The sequence below is a fragment of the Podarcis cretensis genome (genome assembly GCF_951804945.1).
Source record: "Podarcis cretensis genome assembly, chromosome: 14".
In the NCBI taxonomy this organism is placed as follows: domain Eukaryota; kingdom Metazoa; phylum Chordata; class Lepidosauria; order Squamata; family Lacertidae; genus Podarcis; species Podarcis cretensis.
Window position 1 is genome coordinate 44886431 of NC_137183.1, and position 20708 is coordinate 44907138.

The 20708-nt window shown below is 47.2% G+C and overlaps 1 protein-coding gene across 1 annotated transcript in view; it reads left to right on the top strand.

Annotated features, from left to right (window-relative positions):
* Window positions 1-4482: 4482 nt before the first annotated feature.
* Window positions 4483-20708, top strand: part of TECPR1 (tectonin beta-propeller repeat containing 1) — a 41391-nt gene continuing 25165 nt past the window's right edge. The window contains exons 1-10 of the mRNA XM_079953681.1: window positions 4483-4973; window positions 8765-8997; window positions 10608-10790; window positions 13016-13138; window positions 13825-13950; window positions 14551-14725; window positions 16498-16598; window positions 17194-17295; window positions 18249-18394; window positions 18752-19257. Coding sequence (XP_079809807.1) covers window positions 8767-8997; window positions 10608-10790; window positions 13016-13138; window positions 13825-13950; window positions 14551-14725; window positions 16498-16598; window positions 17194-17295; window positions 18249-18394; window positions 18752-19257 — 1693 coding nt within the window. The 5' untranslated portion in view covers window positions 4483-4973; window positions 8765-8766. The remainder of the gene's footprint in view (window positions 4974-8764; window positions 8998-10607; window positions 10791-13015; window positions 13139-13824; window positions 13951-14550; window positions 14726-16497; window positions 16599-17193; window positions 17296-18248; window positions 18395-18751; window positions 19258-20708) is intronic.

Consider the following 20708-nt stretch of genomic DNA (forward strand, 5'->3'; position numbering starts at 1 on the left):
TCTCTCTTTACGCAGTTGGCCGAGGGGGTTCCAGGGCCGGGTGAGAGCCAGGCGGGGGCCGCCCCGCTCAGGGGCAGGAGGAGGGCGGAGGTGGGGCAAGGGCTGGCAGGCCGCCACGTTTTGAAATAAGCGAGAGGAGGCGCATTCACCCTCGCCAGTCTTAACTAGATCAGAGGTTAAGGCCTATTTGATGCAGTGGGACTCATGGGCCTAGCCTGCCCCCCCCCCATGTCCTCTTTATGGGGTGGTTTCATTAAAAAAAAAATCTCAACAACTATGATTCCCTAAAAAAAAAAAAAAAGCAAAAGCTGCCCCCCCCCAACAAAATTCCTGGCTACGCCCATGTGGGACTGCTTACTCCTAGCATAGCCAGGATTTATGTGGGGGTGGGACACAGGACACTGTGAGAAGCCATGTTACAGGGAACCAGGCAGAGGGCCTTCTCTGTAGTGGCGCCCGCCCTGTGGAACGCCCTCCCACCAGATGTCAAGGAAATACAGTAGTACCTCGGGTTAAGTACTTAATTCGTTCTGAAGGTCCATTCTTAACCTGAAACTGTTCTTAACCTGTAGCACCATTTTAGCTAATGGGGCCTCCTGCTGCCGCTGCGCCGCCAGAGCGCGATTTCTGTTCTCGTCCTGAAGCAAAGTTCTTAACCTGAAGCACTATTTCTGGGTTAGCAGAGTCTGTAACCTGAAGCGTATGTAACCTGAGGTACCACTGTAAACAACTCTCTGACTTTTTAAAGACATCTGAAGGCAGCCCTGTTTAGGGAAGTTTTTCATGTTTGATGTTTTATCATGTTTTTAATATTCTGTTGGGAGCTGCCTAGAGTGGCTGGGGAAACTCAGCCAGATGGGCAGGGTATAAATATTATTATTATTATTATTATTATTATTATTATTAAAACCACAGTACAGTTCTTCAAGGAGAGGTTCAGGTCTCTCTGTTGTCCCCTGCTGGGGAAGTGGGTACCTTTTCAGGTCTGTCACCGTCTTTCGTTTCTCTCCATTTTCCCGGTAAGTCTTCTGTGCCTTTGCAAAACAGGGTGAAATTCAACAGGTGCAGCTTCAAAACTGCATCTTCAGATGAAGAGAATTGCTGCACCTTGCTGATTTGTAACTCTCTGTAGCAAGAACAGGAAACACCCCCCCTTTGCTCTGCTGCCTAGGCGCCGATGGGTGGGGCACCACATTCATATTAGCCGCTCCCCCCATCATTCCTGACAGAGTCTGGACCTTTGTCTGACAGGTTGACATTCAACTGGTGAAGTCCTCTGTCACTGGAACTCCAGGCTGGCACAAGGCTACACCTGCTTTGTTTCTGTATTGTGATTATCCCAAGAAGCTGGGGGTGGGGAAAGGCCTCTTCAGGGGGGGGTGCTGACCCCACTTATGCCTGGGAGCCCCCACCATTGGCAGTTTCTTTCTGCCCTCTCCATATATTCCAGAAGAGCACACAGTGTCCTATTCCCCAAGGTTAAAGAACAATTAGCTCCCTATTAACTCAGTGCCTCTGCCCCCCCCCCCACTTACATTTCCTTTCCTTCTCAAATGGCTTTTATAAAGAGCTGTATCAAGGTCTGTCTCTCGCTTTCAGACAATTCACCCATGGGAGTTTTATACTTTATTTATTTATTCCTAGGGGTAGTTGTCAACTTCCAGCTCGTAAATAAAATATCGCAGAATGGTTTTCATTCCAAGTGAGTTGTAATCAATGAAACTTCTATAAATTTGTGCACAAGTAAATTCACTTTTTTTAAAAAAAGATTTCTATTTATTTAACAACTCAGTAGCAGGGGCATTTGGAGGGGTGTTCTAGGAGGGAGTCCCCATCTCAAAAGAGGCATTCTGTCCATTGTGATTAACTAAAACCACAAATTAATTAAAAAATAATGTTCGGTTAATTAACGCCGCCCTTTTTAACTGAACAGAAAATAATGGATTAATCTTAGCCAATTGATCTACTGATGTTGCAGTCCAATAGAGAGACAGAACGTAACAGCTCAGTGGTGCAACAGAGCCAGTGTGGTGCAACAGATTAGGACCTGGGAGACCAGGGTTCAAATCTCCACTCAACTATGGAGCTTGCTGGCTCTCAGCTTAACCTACCTCACTGGGTTGTTGTGGGACTCGGAAGGGGAAAACCTTGTAGCTCCTTGGAGAAAAAGGTGGGCTATAAATGCAATTAGCAAACAAGTAATGGCTTATATTACTAGTGCCACATTATATAGCTCAGTTGGTTAGAGTGCGGTGCTGATCACACAAAGGTTGCAGGTTCGATCCCCCGTAAGGGACAGCTGCATATTCCTGCATTGCAAGGGGTTGGTCTAGATGATCCTCAGGGTCCCTTCCAACTATGATCCTTTCATTCTTTTGAGTCAGAAGGGGTAGCACCTACCATCCTCCCTATTGGCTAGAACCAATGTGAGCTGCAGTCTGCAAAATTGTGCTGATGTGGTTTGAGTTGAGAAAGTGGCCTTTCACAGGACAAAAGCAGATGTGATTAAGAGAGCAACATTTGCTCATTCAAGTGTCTGCCCCATTCACATATAAACTGAGCATCTGGAGTCCATTTGTATAGTCACACGAGGGAAAAGAGCTGAACCCCCTCCCTTTATCCCCTTGCAGTCCAAGTTTTCACACATATTTTGGGGGGCGCTCACAAGCAGGCCCAAATGCAAGACTCCCCGTTATACGTGCCTAGAATATGTTGTTCAGATATACAGCCTCTGAGCGTGTAGGCTCTATTTAGTTCTCATGACTAATAGTCCTTGCTGGACCTGTTCTCTGTAAGTTTGTTCTTAAAGCCCGAATTAGAGCACTGAGAAACCAGAATCGGCATGCTTGGCAGAACCCTAAGTTCTGCAGAAGTACAATAAATATTTGGGACCGCGAGGGCCATTTAGTACCAACTCCCTGCAATGCACGGAGCCCCATATTGTCTGTTCTGACTGGCAGCCTTCCAGAGCAACAGGAAAATGAATTTTTGCTCCCACCTACTGCTTGATCTGTTTTAAGTGGATGTATCGCTGGATTCAACCTTCAGCATACAAAGCATATGCTCTCCTGCTGAGTTATGGGTCTCTCCTTAAGCCCATCACACACACATACCCTTTTCAGACAGGCTCGTCCTTTGTCATCTTTCATCAGCAGGAAATATTCTCATTTCAAGGAAAGCAGCCTTGTCTGCTTAGAAAGGAAAGGGCGGGGAGACAGTATCAATTCTGCTTTCAGAGGCGGCTGCCATCTGGTCACATGCCGATGGATTATCAAATGGAATCCTTCCCCCCCCCCCCCTTATTAAACCTTGCGTGAAGTTAAATTACTTGGCAGTCACATAGAACAGTGTAGGGCGGTGTGTGGAGGTGGAAAACAGTGACTGGGATGTTATGAACAGGGCGAACAGGGGGCTATGAGCAGGAACCAAAGTGCATTTAATTTTCCCCAGACTTCGAGATGCCTCTCTCAACAAAGCTTGTGAGATGCGGCCTCTCTCACTTCTTCCAAATCCTGCCCAAGAACCCAACTTTTCCACAAAGACTTGGAGACACCTCCCTAGTTCAAAAGCCCTAAGTGAGAGGTGGGGAAACAGTAACCCTCCAGATGTTGTCAGACTACAACTCCCATCATCCTTGACTGGGGTAGGGAAACCTGGTTCAGCCCAGGGACCTCCTCTTCTAGGCAACCTTGCGAGGTACACTCCAGGGCCAATAACTTTGCCTTTGTACACTGGACTTGTTTCTACGTGCCTTCTCTATCCCACTCCCTGCAGGCCAACAAAAGAGGTGTTATTAGAAAGCAAAGACGCATTCACACTGGGCAGAATCAAAGCAAAACCTCAGAGAGAGTGCCAGAGAAAGCCAATGAGGGGTATGGCTTTACTGGCTGAGGGAGCCGGCGTACAGCTTCCGGGTCATGTGGCCAGCATGACTAAGCCGCTTCTGGCGAACCAGAGCAGCACACAGAAACACCGTTTACCTTCCCGCTGGAGAGGTACCTATTTACTTGCACTTTGACATGTTTTCGAACTGCTAGGTTCGCAGGAGCAGGGACCGAGCAACGGGAGCTTACCCCATCGTGGGGATTCGAACTGCCGACCTTCTGTTCGGCAAATCCTAGGCTCTGTGGTTTAACCCACACTGCCACCACGTCCCGAATCATAGTATTGTGGAGTTGGGTGGTCATCAAATCCGACCCCTTGCAACGCAGGAATTGTTTTTCCCAATATGGGACTCGAACTCACGACCCTGGGTCCCATGCTCTACCATCTAAGGGAGATCAGGGTTCGAATCCCCACTCAGCCATGAAGCTCATTGGGTGGCCATGGGGTCCAGTACACTGCCTCCCACAGCCTAACCTACCATGCAGGGTGGATGGGTGCAAGGATAACTGCAATAAGCAGTCATTTTTTCATTTATTCAGTTTCTATACCGCCTTTCATCCCAGGATCGCGAGGCGGTTTACAACATAAGAGCACAAAACAAAGCACGCAACATATTCGCAGGCAAAAGCAATAAGCTCTCCCAGCCAACTCCTTCCTACTTCTCTTTTTATTCTAGCTGCAGAAACTGGAAAGAGAAAGTGAGGAAAAAACCCGAGAGCCAGATGGCCCACCACAAACCCTTCTTGCGCACACCCCTTGGCGTCATACGGGAGCAGCCGGTCGTGGGAGGGCGGACGGCTCGCCTTACGACGCGGGGGGGAGATAGAACACCGTGCAGGAAAATAGAACGCCATGTATCCATCTGATTCCGCCCGCAGCCAATAGCAGCGGAGGGCTTCGCGCTCTCGGCCAATGAGCGGGCGGCTCCTGTGGGCCCGGATTTCCTCGCCCTCCATCCAGCTTGCGGTTGCTGGTGGAGGCAGCGGCCGGAGCTGCGCGCGTCTCCTGCTGCTGCCGCCGCCGCTGCCGCTCCCGGTGCGCAAGACGTGGAGGAAAAGCCCAAAGCGGCCGTCCTGCTGGACGTTCAGGTAAGGAGATTAGAGCCCGAGCGGGTCTAATAGGCGAGCTTCTCGGGTTTGGCTGGGATGTTCCATCGTAGGTCGCAGTTCGTATCGGGCCCCTTCGCGGCCATAACTTTCGGTTTTCTTATGGTGGTCGCTGAGCTTTGCTTTTTCAGAGATGCAATGGCACATGACCTCTCCGACGGCTCGTTTGCTGTGGCAGCTGACAGCGCCGCCCGATGCGTGCCTTCTCAGCAGCAGGGTCTGGCCTGAAGGCTCCAGGGTTGCTTCGCCACCTCCAGGCGGCAGGTGGAGGGGCTTGAATCTCCAGGTGGGCGGGGACGCGATTGATGATGATGATGATGATGATAATAAATTAATAAAAATCAAGAAGGCCGTCCATGAAGCTTGCAAGCTTCAGACTGGCAGGAGCCGGTTGCAAATTGAAGCATAGACATTGGGGAGGGTTGTTGGGTTTTTTTGGCTACCCTCTTTCCCAATTAACCCCCATCTCCAGGTCCCACCTCCCCATGACATCACCCGGGGCTGCCCCTCGATCTCAGGTTTGGTCCCTGCAATCTCAGGGTCTGGGATGCTCCTGACCTGGCTACCTGTTCAGTGGAGTGTGGCTTATCTCCAAGCAGGTGTGTGTACAGAATTACAGAGTAGGCTTGCTCCTTCTGCATCCGGCTTCAGAACTGAGCTTTGCTGATCTCTGTTTCCCTGTGCCAACGCAGCGCCCCTCTTCTCCCTACACCCTCTGGGCATTCTTTCTCCAAAGGTTATTGAGGTGCGTACATTGCAGAGGGCCAGTCCAGCCAATAAGAAGGACCCTTCTGGATCAGGCCAAAGGCCCATCGAGTCCAGCATTCTGTTCTCACAGCGGCCAACCAGATGCCCATGGGGAGCCCAAAGCAGAAGCCCACAGATAGATTTGATTCCATTTTATAGAGTCATCAAATTGTAGAGTTGGACCCTGAGGGTCATCTGGTGCAATGCAGGAATCTCAACTAGATCATAAATGACAGGTGGCCATCCAATTTCTGCTTAAAAACATTCAAGGAAGGAGAGTCCACCTTCCACTGTCTTAACAGCTCTTACGGTCAGAAAGTTCTTCCTGATGTTGAGTCAGAATCTGATTTCTTGTTACTTGAATCAAATGGGTATTAAATACAGTGTCAAAGTTTCCTGGTTAGAAAGGTGGAGCTCTCCGTCACTGGAGGTATTTAAACAAAGGCTTGATAACCAATCTGTCAAGGATCCTGGAATTGCAACCTTCATTATGGATTCTACACAGTGTAGATGGCTGAACAAAATGGTAGCTTGCAACATTTTCAGACCCCTTGCATTTGGGGATCCATTTATTAATGTTTATCATATACAGTGGTACTTTGGTTTAAGAACAGCTTAGTTTATGAACAACTTGGATTAACAATTCTGCAAACCCGGAAGTAGGTGTTTTGGTTTGTGAACTTTGCCTTGGAAGCAGAACATGTTCCGCTTCCTGTTCAGCATGTTCCTTTTGTAAACTGAGTCCCCCATTGCTATGGGAAAGCATGCCTTTGGTTTAAGAACGGACTTCCGGAACGGATTAAGTTCGTAAACCAATGTACCACTGTATTTGTATTGTGTTAGTGCTACTGTTGTGACCTACTTCTTTATTATTTATTATTATTTATTAAATTTATTGAATTTATTTAATTCCCATACTGCCATTCATCCAAAGATCAGAGGATGGTTTACGATATAAGAACAAAAAAACACATGGTTGTTGGCATCTGCCTGTCTCGAGAGACAATGGGATGCACCTCCTGGGGTGAAGCCAGATCTCTGTGTTGGCAGCTCTGAAGTCACCTCCCTGGGGCGCAGGCCTGGGCAGTGTATATGGGGGTCCTGGGCTGCCCAGATGACGAGACCCCCCTCTTGGTCTGGCTGATGCCGTCCACAGGAAAACAGAGCAAGACGTTTGGCAACAGCTTGTCTGCAGGAGTTGCTGAAAGGAGGCATATAAGGCATCCTCCAACTTTCACGTAACAAACAGAAACAGTACCGCCACACACACACAGTTTAAAAGGCCATAGATTGCTTAATTAGCCAAAGGCCTGGGAGAATAGGGACATTTTTGCCTGGCACCTAAAGAAATATAACAAAGGCCTCTTTGGGGAGAGCATTCCACAAGAGGGAGAATCCTTGGGTCAGACCATGGGGCAGTAGGTCCAAACCTGACAGTTGAAAACCAGTGAGCTAGATGAACTCCAACTTATCGTTTTCCCTGTAGGACCAAAAATAAGGCTGCAAATCTTAAATGCACTTCCAAGGGCCCATGGATTTCTGTATGAATGTCTTTATCTGTCAGCACGCTTAGGACTGCGTTGTAAAGGACATTTATTAATTTATTGCATTTGTTTCTTCGATCTTCTTGAGCTGCAATCCGATATGCAGCGCTATTTTTCTAGAAAAAGAGGTGCTGGTACTCACCACGAACGCCTCCCTCCTTGTCTTAGAATGGCAATGGCACCCATCTGAGAGGTGCTGGAACTGAGTTCCTGTGAGTTCCCGCTGAAATAAAAAAGCCCTGCCTATACATATTGAAATTAGACTTGGTCTAATTTTAAAAAGTCACTGTAAGTAGTCAGGCCAGACCTTGGGCAGTCTGACCCTCCCCTGATAGTCTGTTGGGTGTGGAAAGAGAGGGGGGGGCTGAGAGAAAAGGTGGGGCCCAACCAGTGTCAGCATGTAGCACTGTACAGCGTTGCCCTGCAAGGAGAGAGTCTCTTCCTTTAAATTCCTAGGAGTTTATCTCCGTGAAGACCTTACTTGGAAAATCAATACAACCCAAGTGGTTAAGGAAGCCCAACAGAGACTCCATCTCCTCAGAGTCTTGCGGAAGAACAATGTCAATCAACATTTGATGATCTCCTTCTACCGGTGCACAATAGAAAGTGTCCTTTCCTACTGCATCACGGTGTGGTACGCTGGTTTGACATCATCTGATAGGAAATGCCTACAGAGGGTGGTGAATACAGCACAAGATATTATGGGCTGTCCCGTGAATCCGCTGGATGAAATAGTGGAAGAACGTTGCCTCAGGAGTGTGAGGAAAATTCTCAGGGATGATTCACACCCTGGCCGGCATTTTCTGGATCTCCTGCCCTTGGGCAGAAGATATAGAGGCATGATTAGTTGCACCAACAGGGTAAAGAACAGCTTCTATCTGTGGGCTGTTAGGCTGCTGAATGAAAAAGATAACAACAGGGCAACTGACTTTTGGGTTGGGTGGGTGTGCGTCAGTAAACGAGGGGAATTAAGACTAAGAGAGCTGAGTGGGGGGTGTTCGTGTAATCTCACTGTATACAAGTTGTAGAAGTGACAATAAAGTACCGTATTTTTTGCTCTTTAAGACTCACTTTTTCCCTCCTAAAAAGTAAAGGGAAATGTGTGTGTGTCTTATGGGGCGAATGCTTTCGCTGTGCAGTGATCTCTTGCTGTTCTGGCTTCTGGGATTCAGAATATTTTTTTTCTTGTTTCCTCCTCCAAAAACTAGGTGCATCTTGTGGTCTGGTGCTGGTGCGTCTTACAGAGCAAAAAATACGGTATTTCAATATTTCAATTTCAATACCTGCCTACTCAAAAAGTAAGTCCCACTGGGTTCAGTGAGACTTACTCCCAGGTTAAGTAGGTATGGGATTTTACCCTTAAGCCTTTTGCATTACAAGCCGCAGCCTTCAACGGTCAGCCTGAAGCAAGGGGCAGACTTCAGAGAAACTGGATCCGGCCTCCATGCTTGTGCTTCCTACCCTCTCCCTTTGCCTTCCCAGCCATGAGCACGTCCGGTTCTCTCCTGTGGGCGGTCGATATCTTCGGCCGCGTCTACACGCTCTCCACTGCCGGCCAGTACTGGGAACTCTGCAGAGATGGGGAGCTGGAGTTCAAGAGGGTTTCTGCCGTCAAGCAGTGCTGCTGGGGAATTGCGTGCGACCACCAGGTCTACGTTTACATCCACTCCAACGACGTCCCCATCCGGTACCAGGAAGAAACCTACGAGAATCAGGTATGCAAAGGAAAGGACTGAGCCCACAATAGAAGCCGGCGGTTAAAGCTAAGAAGCGCCCAGATGGATCTGACCCAAACCCTGTCTATTCCAGCATCCTGTGACCAGTCAGAGAGCCAGTGTGGTGTAGTGGTTAAGAGCGGTAATCTCGTAATCTGGTGAACCAGGTTCGCGTCTCCGCTCCTCCACATGCAGCTGCTGGGTGACCTTGGGCCAGTCACACTTCTCTGAAGTCTCTCAGCCCCACTCACCTCACAGAGTGGTTGTTGTGGGGGAGGAAGGGAAAGGAGAATGATAGCCGCTTTGAGACTCCTTCGGGTAGTGATAAAGCGGGATATCAAATCCAAACTCTTCTTCTCTGGGAAGCCCAAAAGCATGGGGGCAATAAGCCTGTTGCTTCCCAGCAGAATTAGGTGGAGCCACCGTGTAAATATTACTATCTTCAGTAAAGTAGGCTACTTTCCACACACCCACTGTTACTCACGCTATTCTTCTCTGTCCTCTGTCCAAACAATGCATTATCAGAGTTCAAGGACACATTCCAGCCAGGCAGAAACATTCAAGTAGGGTCAGTGGGTCTGGAGATGCCTGCCCTATATCTAACAGAGCTTCTCATTCATGCTTTGTTCCATACAGTAACATCTGAGTGCAGAATGTGTTGGGTTTTAATTTGGCATTCCTTCAATGTTTTCCTGTTGTTGTTTTTTGTTGCAGTTTGTCTTTAAGTGCTATTTGAAAGTTTATCAGAAACCACAGGCGGCCTCGTGTAACTATGGTATCTATAGTGGGTTTCCTCCCCGGGTGTAGATCCACCCTTATGTAATTTTGGAGTCTTCACTCAAGCTTTTACTTTTAAAGGCCTATTCAGTTTGTGCGCATATATCCTGGAAATCTGTTGGCTGACTAATGGGGTACTTTTTATTTTTTTATTGTTATTTCTTAAATTTATATATTCATCTCAGGGTGGTTCACAAGATAAAAATTCAGGATAAAAGCACAAATAAATAGTTAAAACAGAAACAAAGCAAAACAATACCCCCCCCCAAAAAAAAAAAAAACAATTTTAAAAGGCTGTGGAATATTAATCAGCCAATGGTCTGGTTGAAGAGGAATGTTTTCCCCTAGTGCCTAAAAATGTTTAATGAAGGTGCCAGGCGAACCTTCCTGGAGTATATCTTTGCATTCCACAAATGGGGAGCCACTGCAAAAAAGGCCCAGTCTCGTGATGCCATCCTCCACACCTCACATGGAAGAGGCACACAAAGGAGGACCTCATATGATAATTGCAGAATCCGGGTTGGTTTATATGGGGAGAGGAGGTCCTTGAGGTATTGCAGTCCTGAGCCATTCAACTTGTTCAGCTGAACAAATGATTTCTTAATTGATTTAATCTGTTGAATATTGGAGCCCCAAAATGTACTCTCCAGGCAGAGGCAATCTAAGTCAAACATCTGTGGCCCTCCAGATGTCGCTGGACTACAACTCCCATCGTCCATTAGCCGTTAGCCACACCAGCAGAGGACAATGGGATTTGTGTTCAGCAATGCCTGGGGACCTGAGGTTAAGAGAGTGTACAATATGTGATTGTTTTCTTGTTCACTCCCTGGCAGCGCTGGAATCCCGTGATTGGCTTCTGCGAGAAGTTATTGCCCAGTGACCGCTGGCAGTGGAGCGATGTGAGTGGGCTGAAGCATCAGATGCTCGAAAGCTTTGAGTTGCCGTCGCCTCACTGGGAATGGGAAGCTGACTGGTATGTGGATGAAAATTTTGGAGGGGACCCCACAGAGAAAGGGGTAGGTGCAAAATATCAAAAAGGGATCCACATCCTCTTGCGAGGAGGGAGGGAGGGAGCAATGTTGAAGGGGAGGGGTTACTGTCTTGCTTCCAGAATACATTTCTGCATTCATACTTGCTACCCAGGGGGCGTTGAGCTGGGGCTGCTGTTTGTAGTAGAAAGCAGGGACCACTAGGTCAAAGGCCTTCAGGGCATCTCCAAAGGCTAGGTTTACCCAGGAACTGTGAGTATACAAGCAAGTTGACTCGGCAGTTGCACTGTTATATAGGCGCCTATTGGATAGTGTCTGTGACGTCACGGCAAGGTTGTTTCTCCTAGTACTACTTATTCCATTTTGGGAATATTACAGCTACCATTCCAGTTATCTTTTCTTGTAACCCTTCTGCACTCTTTATGCTGATGCTGAGCGCACATCAAATTAATAACTGATTAACCCTCCAGTCACAGGAATGGTGGGTGTTGGAATCCAACAGCACCGGGAGGTCCTTAGATATGGGTAGCAACACATGGCTCGTTAGCTTTAGTAGACAAATTTAATAAATAATAACAAAAAGATTCTTGTACCTGCAAATCATATTGACGTCAAGCAACCTTCATTATGGTGTTATTCTTCTTGCGATAGTTCTGTGCATTGCTGTTATTAATAGATAAAATGTGCAGAGTTTGTTAACTGCGGTTGTTTGGAAGTTGCACTGATTTCAGAGGGACTTGGTCCCTGCGAAATATAGTGAGTAATCTGTCTCCACTGATTTGAGTGGAGTTTACACCCAAGTGAGCATGTCTAGGATTGTAGCCTTAGAGGACAGGCCACAAAAATTGTGTCCGTGGGCATCATTGTGGCCACCGACATCACCTAGGAGGCCAACGAAAGGTCCCCGTAAATACCCTCTTCAAAATCTGCAATGCACAAGAGACTATTTGGTCTCAGCTGCTGCTCAGTTCACCTTTGCCCTGGCTGGGCCTATCCTATGTTGAAGCTGTCATGCTACGTCAGCTGTTTTGTGACTGGCACCCACAGCACTGGGCTTTGACCCACCAGGCCAAAGCTATTGTTGCCCCTTGCCTTAGGCAGCGGTTCTCAACCTGTGGGTCCCCAGATGTTGTTGAACTACAACTCCCATCATTCCTGAGCTCTGGCATTGCTAGCTAGGGGTGATGGGAGTTGTAGTTCAACAACATCTAGGGACCCACAGGTTGAGAAAGGCTGCCTTAGAGGGATAGTATTGCTATTGCAGAGGTTATTCTTTATAAGTGTTAGAAGCCCAGCTTCAACATCGAGCAGCCTCTCCCTAGCCCAGTTTATGTGCAAACCGGCACTCGTGGTTTCCTAGTAAACCATGGTTTGTTCTTACCATCATGATTTGCCAGGAGACAGACAAACCATAAGCAGTGGTTCACATGTAACGGCAAGTCAACCTCTAGTTTATTTCCTCTCTGGGGGCACTGAAGTTAAGAGCAGTGGAGGAGCAAAGTACAAGCTCACATTAAGCCCTAGTTTACTTTAACCTATCATTTAAAACTGGGGCAGGGAACCTTTTTCAGAACAAAAGACGTGTGTTTCCTTCTTGGCAATCTTCCCAGGGCCACATGCCACTGCTGTGCAGGGTGAGGTGCAAAAGTTGGGCAATGGGTATAATTTTTTCCTTTGTACAGTATGCACTGACTCGCACACCCCTCTCTGTCCTCCATCCAGGCAAGGAAGAGGAATGATGAGAGTTGAAGGGCAAATTCCAGCCAGGCAAAACATACTCAAGGGCAGTGCAAAGTCAAGCTAGTGAAGGGTGTTGGCCTGGGGAGAAAGTGTAGGCTGGAGAGAGGGCCAGATAGCGAGACTTGGAGGGCCACATGTGCAGCCCAAGCCTGAAGTTCCTGGTCCCTGATTGAATATGTCACGAGAACCAGGCTAGGTTGATTAGTGGTTCTTATTAGGCTGGGCAGGCAATCGGATCGCAACATGCTTTAGCTAAATATTCCTACACTGCAGGGGGTTGGACTAGATGACCCACGGGGTCCCTTCCAACTCTACAATTCTGTGATTATGTATTGGTGGATTAAAAGCTGCTTTATAAGAGCAGCGTTGCTAATTTTGCCAGAGGTTGGTGCTTAGTTCGTGCCTAGAGTATATTGAGCTTTATTTTTTTTCTGGTAAACTCAATACTTGACAAAAATATTTTTCTGATTGCTCTCTCCCCCTTCCTTCTTTTTTCCTTTTTCCTTTTTCAGGGCTGGACATACGCTATAGATTTCCCAGCCACCTATACCAAAGACAAGAGGTGGAATTCCTGTGTGCGACGGAGGCGGTGGATTCGGTACCGGAGATACAAGTCGCGAGATACATGGGCAAAGGTGTCTCTCCCCCTTCCCCCTCCTCCCCCAAACATCAATTTTTCAAATTTGCAGTGTGTCTAGAGGTGGTCAGGGTTGGCTCAAGGCCTTTCACAGTGGCTATGCTGCACAACCTAAGATCAAACCCCGGATTCCTTGCAGCAGGGCCTTTTCAGTGGTGTCCACCTGATTGTGTTGATGCCGGGCAAAGGTGATTTTATTCTTCCAGGCTCTTGAGGGATGCTGTTTCCGGGTTTTTCCTTTGCCTTCCATCTGGGTTGAGGCATTTAGTGTTTCTGAACTGCCCTGCGAGTTTTGGCAGAAAGCATATATTTTTAAAATTTAACGTCGCAGCCAGTGGGACTTGCAACAAGATGTTTCAGTGTGGAGGGTTCCAGCAACTTCACCTCTAATCCATCCTTTCATTCCATTCACATCCATTACATTTACCCCTGCATCCCATTGGCCAATTTTGTAGTGACATGCCCCGCCCCGCCCCCAAAGGGAAGGATAGTTGTAATATTATTTATATTATTTTTCAAGCTTGGGACCCCATATGTTGTTAGGGGGCATATTGTAACACCAACTGCAAGCAATTTCTGAATGAGCTGCTCTTAATAAGAAACAATAAGTTCACCTGGGAAGAATGTCGAATCTGTACCCACAGGAAAGTAATTCAAAGCATGTTTTCTGACCTTCTGCTGTAGATTCCATCCCAACAGGATCCCACACAGTTGCCGGATCCTTTCAATGATCTTTCCGTTGGAGGATGGGAGATTACAGACGAGCCAGTGGGAAGGTTGTCAGTCTGGGCTGTGTCTTTGCAAGGAAAGGTAACTCCTCTTTGCCTTCGGGATTCTTGCGTATGGCAAAAGAGTGTTGGTCCATCAGCTGGTTTATATCAGGAATGCAGAAGGCTCTAGCCAGTGCTGGCCTTACTCAGCGTAGACCCATTGAAACTAATGAACACAACTCATTTTAGGTTCATTAATTTCAGTGTGCCTACTCGAGTTGGAGTAGTATTGGATACAATCTAGAACAGTTGTTTCCCAACCTTTGGGTCTCCATTTGTTTTCCGACTACAATTCCCATCACCTCTGACCACTGGTCTTGCTAGCTAGGGATGATGGGAGTTGTAGTTCAAAAACAGCTGAAGAAGCACTGATCTAGAACTTTTTTTCATCCCTCCCCAAGAGATACATACCCATGAGGGCAACTTTGCAGCAGTAGCCTCTGGCAGGCAGGGGCAGGCAGAATACTTTAAATACGTTTTTGTTTTATTTTTTAAATTACAGGTGTTATTTGCTGCTCTGGGCTCCCATTTGGGAGGAAGGGCACGGTGGAAATTTATATAAAATACAAAATTAAATAGACAAACATATAAAATCAACAGTTGCCATTCCTGAAGGATACACGTTTCCCCCTCACTTCAGGTCTGGTACAGGGAAGACGTCTGCCATCACAATCCGGAAGGTTCTTCGTGGTCTTTAATTGCTACCCCTGGCGAAGCTGTCCAGATCAGCTGCGGGCCGTACGACCTTCTCTGGGGAACTCTTTGGGAAGGGCAGGCGATTGTGAGGGAAGGGATTGACAGGAACAACCCTCAAGGTAAGCTTCATTTTGTGGGAATGTTCAGGGTGTCAGGAGAGGATATATTGTTTATTAATATCCTTCCTAACTTGCTCCAGCAAGTTCCTTTACTTAGCAGAGTTTATATTCCCCTTCTCACGCACAGCAGAAAACTCATTGCAAACTCGTGTGAGTTTCTTAAGACAATACGCAATTCAAGCTGGCTTGTCCAGATTGAAATGTGTTCTCATATTTTCCTGGTAAGACCCCTTGAATCCCTCCTAAAATAATAAAGACACCACAGTCTTAAGGTAAAAGTAAAGGGACCCCTGACCATTAGGTCCAGTCGTGACTGACTCTGGGGTTGCGGCACTCATCTCGCTTTATTGGCCAAGGGAGCCAGCGTACAGTTTCCGGGTCATTTGGCCAGCATGACTAAGCCGCTTCTGGCGAACCAGAACAGCGCACAGAAACACCGTTTTCCTTCCCGCCGGAGCGGTACCTATTTATCTACTTGCACTTTGACGTGCTTTTGAACTGCTAGGTTGGCAGGAGCAGGGACCGAGCAATGGGAGCTCACCCCGTCTCGGGGATTCGAACCGCCAACCTTCTGATCGGCAAGTCCTAGGCTCTGTGTTTTAACCCACAGCACCACCCGCGTCCCAGCACAGTCTTATTCATAAGCAATAAAAAGAAAGTTTACTCATGATCAGGCAGAGCACAGTGTGATCCCTGAAGGCAGGCTTAAGGCTTAATGTTACAAGCATATACAAACAGGTTTACCCCATATGTGGGTTGACTTAGTGGCTGCAGTTAGCAGTCCGGGAAGTTCGCAGGACGAAAGGAAGATGGAAAATAAGAGAGAGTGGCAGCATGCCTTGTCCTTTTACCAAGTCTGGAAAGGTCACGCCCACCCACTAGTCACATGCGAGGAAGGATGCTCCAGGCCAGGAGGAACAGGAAGTTTTGACTGGCTGGACCAAACATCCCCTTGCATGTCCACTCTAGCAAAACAAGGAATGTTGTATTTGACTGCTCCCAGTGGATTACATCCCACACATTTGCAGTCACGGGAGGCTTTTGACCGTGACCTTCAAGCGCTGAACTGTTTAGGATCAGCTGACTTAAAGGCTGCAGCAGCGTTCGTTGCTCACCTGGCTTCCCAGCGCCACACATCTGTCAGTTACCAGGAGGGTGAGGAGCCAATCAGGTGCTCCGTTGCTGCGCATGAACCTTGCCAAGCTCCCTGCCGCCTCACCCTCCCGGTGCCATCTGCTTTTAAGTCCATAGCTTAAGATCTGCTTCAGAGACCCTGATTAGGTGCTGTCCTGGAAAGACAGTCTGCCTGGGGAACAGGGCCTTTTTGCTGGTGGCTCCAATGTTGTGGTATTTAATCCCACGCCAAGTGAGGCAGACACCATCCATTGGTAGCTCCAAAGAGGCCTTTAAAACCCACGGACTGAGGTGTAGAAACAATAGTTTGCTCTGGGTTTTGTGTGCTTAACTTATGATGGGTTATTGTTGCCTTTGTGCCAGCTTATTACTATGATTATGAAGGAGATGTCTTTAAGCGGTTTTGATTTGCAGGTGTTTATTTTATTTTGTTAAGTTTATATCCTGCCCTTCTTCCCAAGGGAGCACAAGATTCACATTTTGTTGATGGTTTGATGTGTATTTCGTATCCCTTGCTTTCCAAAGCGCGTTTTTCTTGAGGGCATAAATTTAAAAAGTAAATAAAAGCATCATATTTTTCTTCTTGTTTGGGACTCAACTAGGGTTTCAAATTGTTCTCTTGCTTTTTCCTCTGACAGGAATTTCTTGGACGATTGTGGAGCCTCCAGTCCCAGAGAATGGAATCTTACATGTGTCAGTGGGTGTGAATGTTGTTTGGGCAGTTACCAAAGACCGAAAAGTAAGAAGCTTTGAGACACAATGGCGGTTTAAGGTTTCCTTTCATTTAGTGCTGGCTATGTTTCAAGTCCTCGTGACAGAAGAGAAGAATTGAAAACAACAATTTAGGATAACAGTCAGCCACTCCCCATCACCCAGGGCAGTATCTTTGTACCTTAAAAAATTGTCCTGTCCCCTATTCCACTTTTAAAAAGACTGGGGAATCTTCATTATATGTTGCTGTGATTTATTAATCCAGTTCCCTTGGTTTCCTGGGAAAAGGAAATAATTGTTAAAACACTCCGGCAATTCTAACTCTTTGTGGGGAACGGGGGTCTCCTAACAACTCTCAGCACCCTTAACAAACTACAGTTCCCAGGATTTTGCGGGAAAGCCATGACTTTTTAAAGTGGTATGATTACTCCCTTAAATGCGTATTGCAAACAGAGCCCGTTGCCATTTTCTGTGTAACCTATAAAGTAATTCAGGAATGTGAGTATTGCTGTATTGCTACTCTGCATAATTTATTCCAGTTTCAGAGTTCGATTGGGGAGGGGAACAGAGTTGGTAGACAAATCCGGAGCCACCAAGCAGTAATTTGGATATTCTCCCCTCAGGTCTGGTTCAGAAGAGGTGTGAACTCTCACAATCCTTGCGGCACCAGCTGGATCGAGATGGTTGGCGAGATGGTGATGGTAAACGTCGGCTTAAATGACCAGGTGAGGCTCCCTTGAAGACAGGCATAGGCAAACTCCGGCCCTCCAGATGTTTGGGACTACAATTCCCATCATCCCTCACCACTGGTCATGTTAGCTAGGGATGATGGGAATTGTAGTCCCAAACATCTGGAGGGCCGGAGTTTGCCTGTGCCTGCTTTAGAAGCAGCAGAGCAAGTATCCAAGCAGGTCTGGAACATTAACCCCATTGGAAGTTGAACCAGGCCTGCAAAAAGAAAAAAAGAAAAAAACTTTGAACCCGTTCATAGGATTGACTCTTCTACAACTGAACCGGGATGAGCAGAACCATAGCTCACTGGCAGAACACAAGCCTTGCATCTCAGGTTAAAAGGGTGAGGTCGTAGGTGGTTGGGTGTGTAGGAAAAACAATCCCCTCAACTTAGTTTAGGGTTAAAATCTGTAGAGATTTTATTCAAAGCATTTGCTAAGGAGAGGTGCAGAGGTTTCATTAGTCTGGTTTATTTCTATTTTATTTTTAATTATCTTTGCATTTTCTATTTTACATATCATCTTTTGGGGTACCTGTCAACTCAAACATTTTTCTCGGCCTGAGTCTCCTGTTTTAATTGCTGCGTGGTTTTAATGGGATCGTTTCACTGTGTATTTTAATTGTGGTTGTTTATATTTCACTGTTCAAATGGGGCTGTTTTATTCCATGTTTTGGTTTTATATTCTGATTATGGCTGCTTTGTTTTCATGCTCGCATTTTCATACCTGCAAACTGCTTTGAAGCTTACTTTGGCATTAGGCAGTACATAAATATATCAGATAAATAAATATTATTGTGTCAAATAATAAAGTTGCTCTTACTTGCTACAGAGCAATGACTGGGAGCCACTTCTTTTCTGATGTCAGCCACAAGGGAGTTGAAAATCTATTTTTCTTACTCTCGCACACATTTCTGCTTTATCTTCTCTCTCTCTCTCGCTGTCTAGGTCTGGGGGATCAGCTGTGAGGACAGAGCCATTTATTTCCGTCAAGGCGTCACCCCAAGTGAGCTGAGTGGGAAAACGTGGAAAGCGATTGTTTGCAGCCGAGATAGTGACCGATCGCAGACTGGCAGCTCAACAAGTCTCCTCAGGTAACTTAGAAACCCTGAGAATGTGCTTTTAACAACAACGAAAACCGTAATCTTCCACTACAGTGGTACCTCAGGTTACAGGCGCTTCAGGTTACAGACTCTGCTAACCCAGAAATAGTACCTCAAGAACTTTGCTTCAGGATGAGAACAGAAATCACGTGGCGGCAGCGGGAGGCCCCATTAGCTAAAGTGGTACCTCAGGTTAAGAACAGTTTCAGGTTAAGAACGGACCTCCAGAACGAATTAAGCTCATAACCCAAGGTACCACTGTATATATAATTGGCTTGGCAAGCTTGCTACTGAATGATAACGGACTTGGATCCGGTGCAATCTCTTTCTCTTCTCCCTTTCCCCAAGTGCTGGCTGTTTCTTCACGGATGACATCAAGGAACAAACCAATTCCATATTCCGAAGTGATGGAGATCTCCCATCCGATATCGAGGCACCTCTGGTTCTGGAAAACGTTTGCCTGCCTGGGTGTGCGGCAGGTGACAACAAGCCCCAGCAGGCCCCGGAATCGGACGCAGGCCCGGCTGTGAATCTTGTCCCATCACCTCTTGACGAAGCCAACCCTGTGGCACATAAAGGGCTGGCGGATGTTCCAGAAGAACCTGCCTTGGGTCCAGAGTCTCAACCCGCCGAATTGCAGTGGACAAACATTGACCTGAAGGAGGCCAAGAAGCCAGCTGCGGCCTCTGCAAGCGCCTCGGCTGAGGCATCCAGCCTGTCCTCTTTTGGCACGTTGTCTGTTGGCATAGAGGATCATTTGGAGGCCGATGAACATCCGTTGTGGGCCTGGGTCTGTGGCGGAGGCTGCTTTGTGGATTCACACAGCTCCCTCAAGTGGTTCACGGTGCAGTCAGGTGGGGGAGATTTCCAGTGTTTGAACCACCTCCATGTCCCCTTCTGAATGTGTACACTTCCCCTATGGTCCTTCCTTCCCATTGATCCAGCCCTGTAAGATCCCACTTTTAAATCTCTATCCTTTCGTCACAGACTTAACGTTGAGACACACCTAAGTTTCATGTGCAGCGGTGTCTGGTAAACCTGTGTCTGGCCTGTACTACTTGAGATGGCAGATGGGAATTCACATGACTGTTCAGTACAAAATAGTTCAGTATACAAGGAAAACTATCCAGATGTTGCTGGAGATGGATTCTAGGCAACCTTTCCCTGACCTGCTGGTGGTGTGTTCTTTTCTTTTTGTGAAGGAATATTGAACCCTCACAAGTGGCCTGAAAGTGTATATTCCAGACATGGGTCTGTTGTCTCATTCATTTATAAGAACTAGGCCTGAAGCCTGGACAAGTCTCTAGGAAGAAGGCTGACCCCTTTCCCTCAGATTTGCAAGACTCCTGGCATTTGTGCGACTATCTCTTTGCTTTAAGTTAGCCTTCTCCAGAGCTGAGTCCATTGATGGTGTTGGACTACAGCTCCCATCATCCCTGATAGTTAGGCATGGTGGTAGAGGCTGATGGGAGTTGTAGTCCAGCAACATCTGGAGGTGGGGTCAGCAGACTTTTTCAGCAGGGGGCCGGTCCACTGTCCTTCAGACCTTGTGGGGGGCCGGACTATTTTTTTTTGGGGGGGGGGGATGAACAAATTCCTGTGCCCCACAAGTAACCCAGAGATGCATTTTAAATAAAAGCACACATTCTGCTCATGTAAAAACACACTGTTTCCCGGACCGTGTGCGGGATTTAGATCTGGAGAGACAACACAGTGGCTTCTGATAAAACACAGTGCTATGTTTTTTCTCTTCTTCTTAGTAATTGGCCTTGGAACCCTACCTCAAACTTTGGTACTTACCTAGGGCAATGAAGTCTGTGTGTGGTGGTGGGATGTATGACGTTGCCTCACATCCATGCCAAACATATAAAGCACTTGGCTTCCCCTAGAGAATCCTGGGAACTGTAGTTTACCTCTCAGGTAGCTACAGTTCCTGGCACCTTTCACAAACTACAGTTCCCAGAAACCCATGTGCTTTAAATATGTGGTGTGGAACATAGGAAGCCGCCTTATACTGAGTCAGACTCGGTGGTCCATCTAGCCCCATACTGCCTACACTGACAGGCAGCAGTTCCCCTGGGTTCCTGATAGGGAACAGTGCCAGCTGTACCTGGGCATTGAACCTGGGACCTCCTGCATGCAGGGCAGTTGCTCTAACACTGAGGTGCTCTCCTTCCCCAGGTAGAAGCAATGGCTTACCTGTCTAAGCCAGTGTTGTCTCTCCGGACTTCCGGTGGCTCTCTCAGGTCTCAGGCAGAAGTTATCACATCACCAACTTCCTGGTCCTTTTTGAACCAAAAGTGAC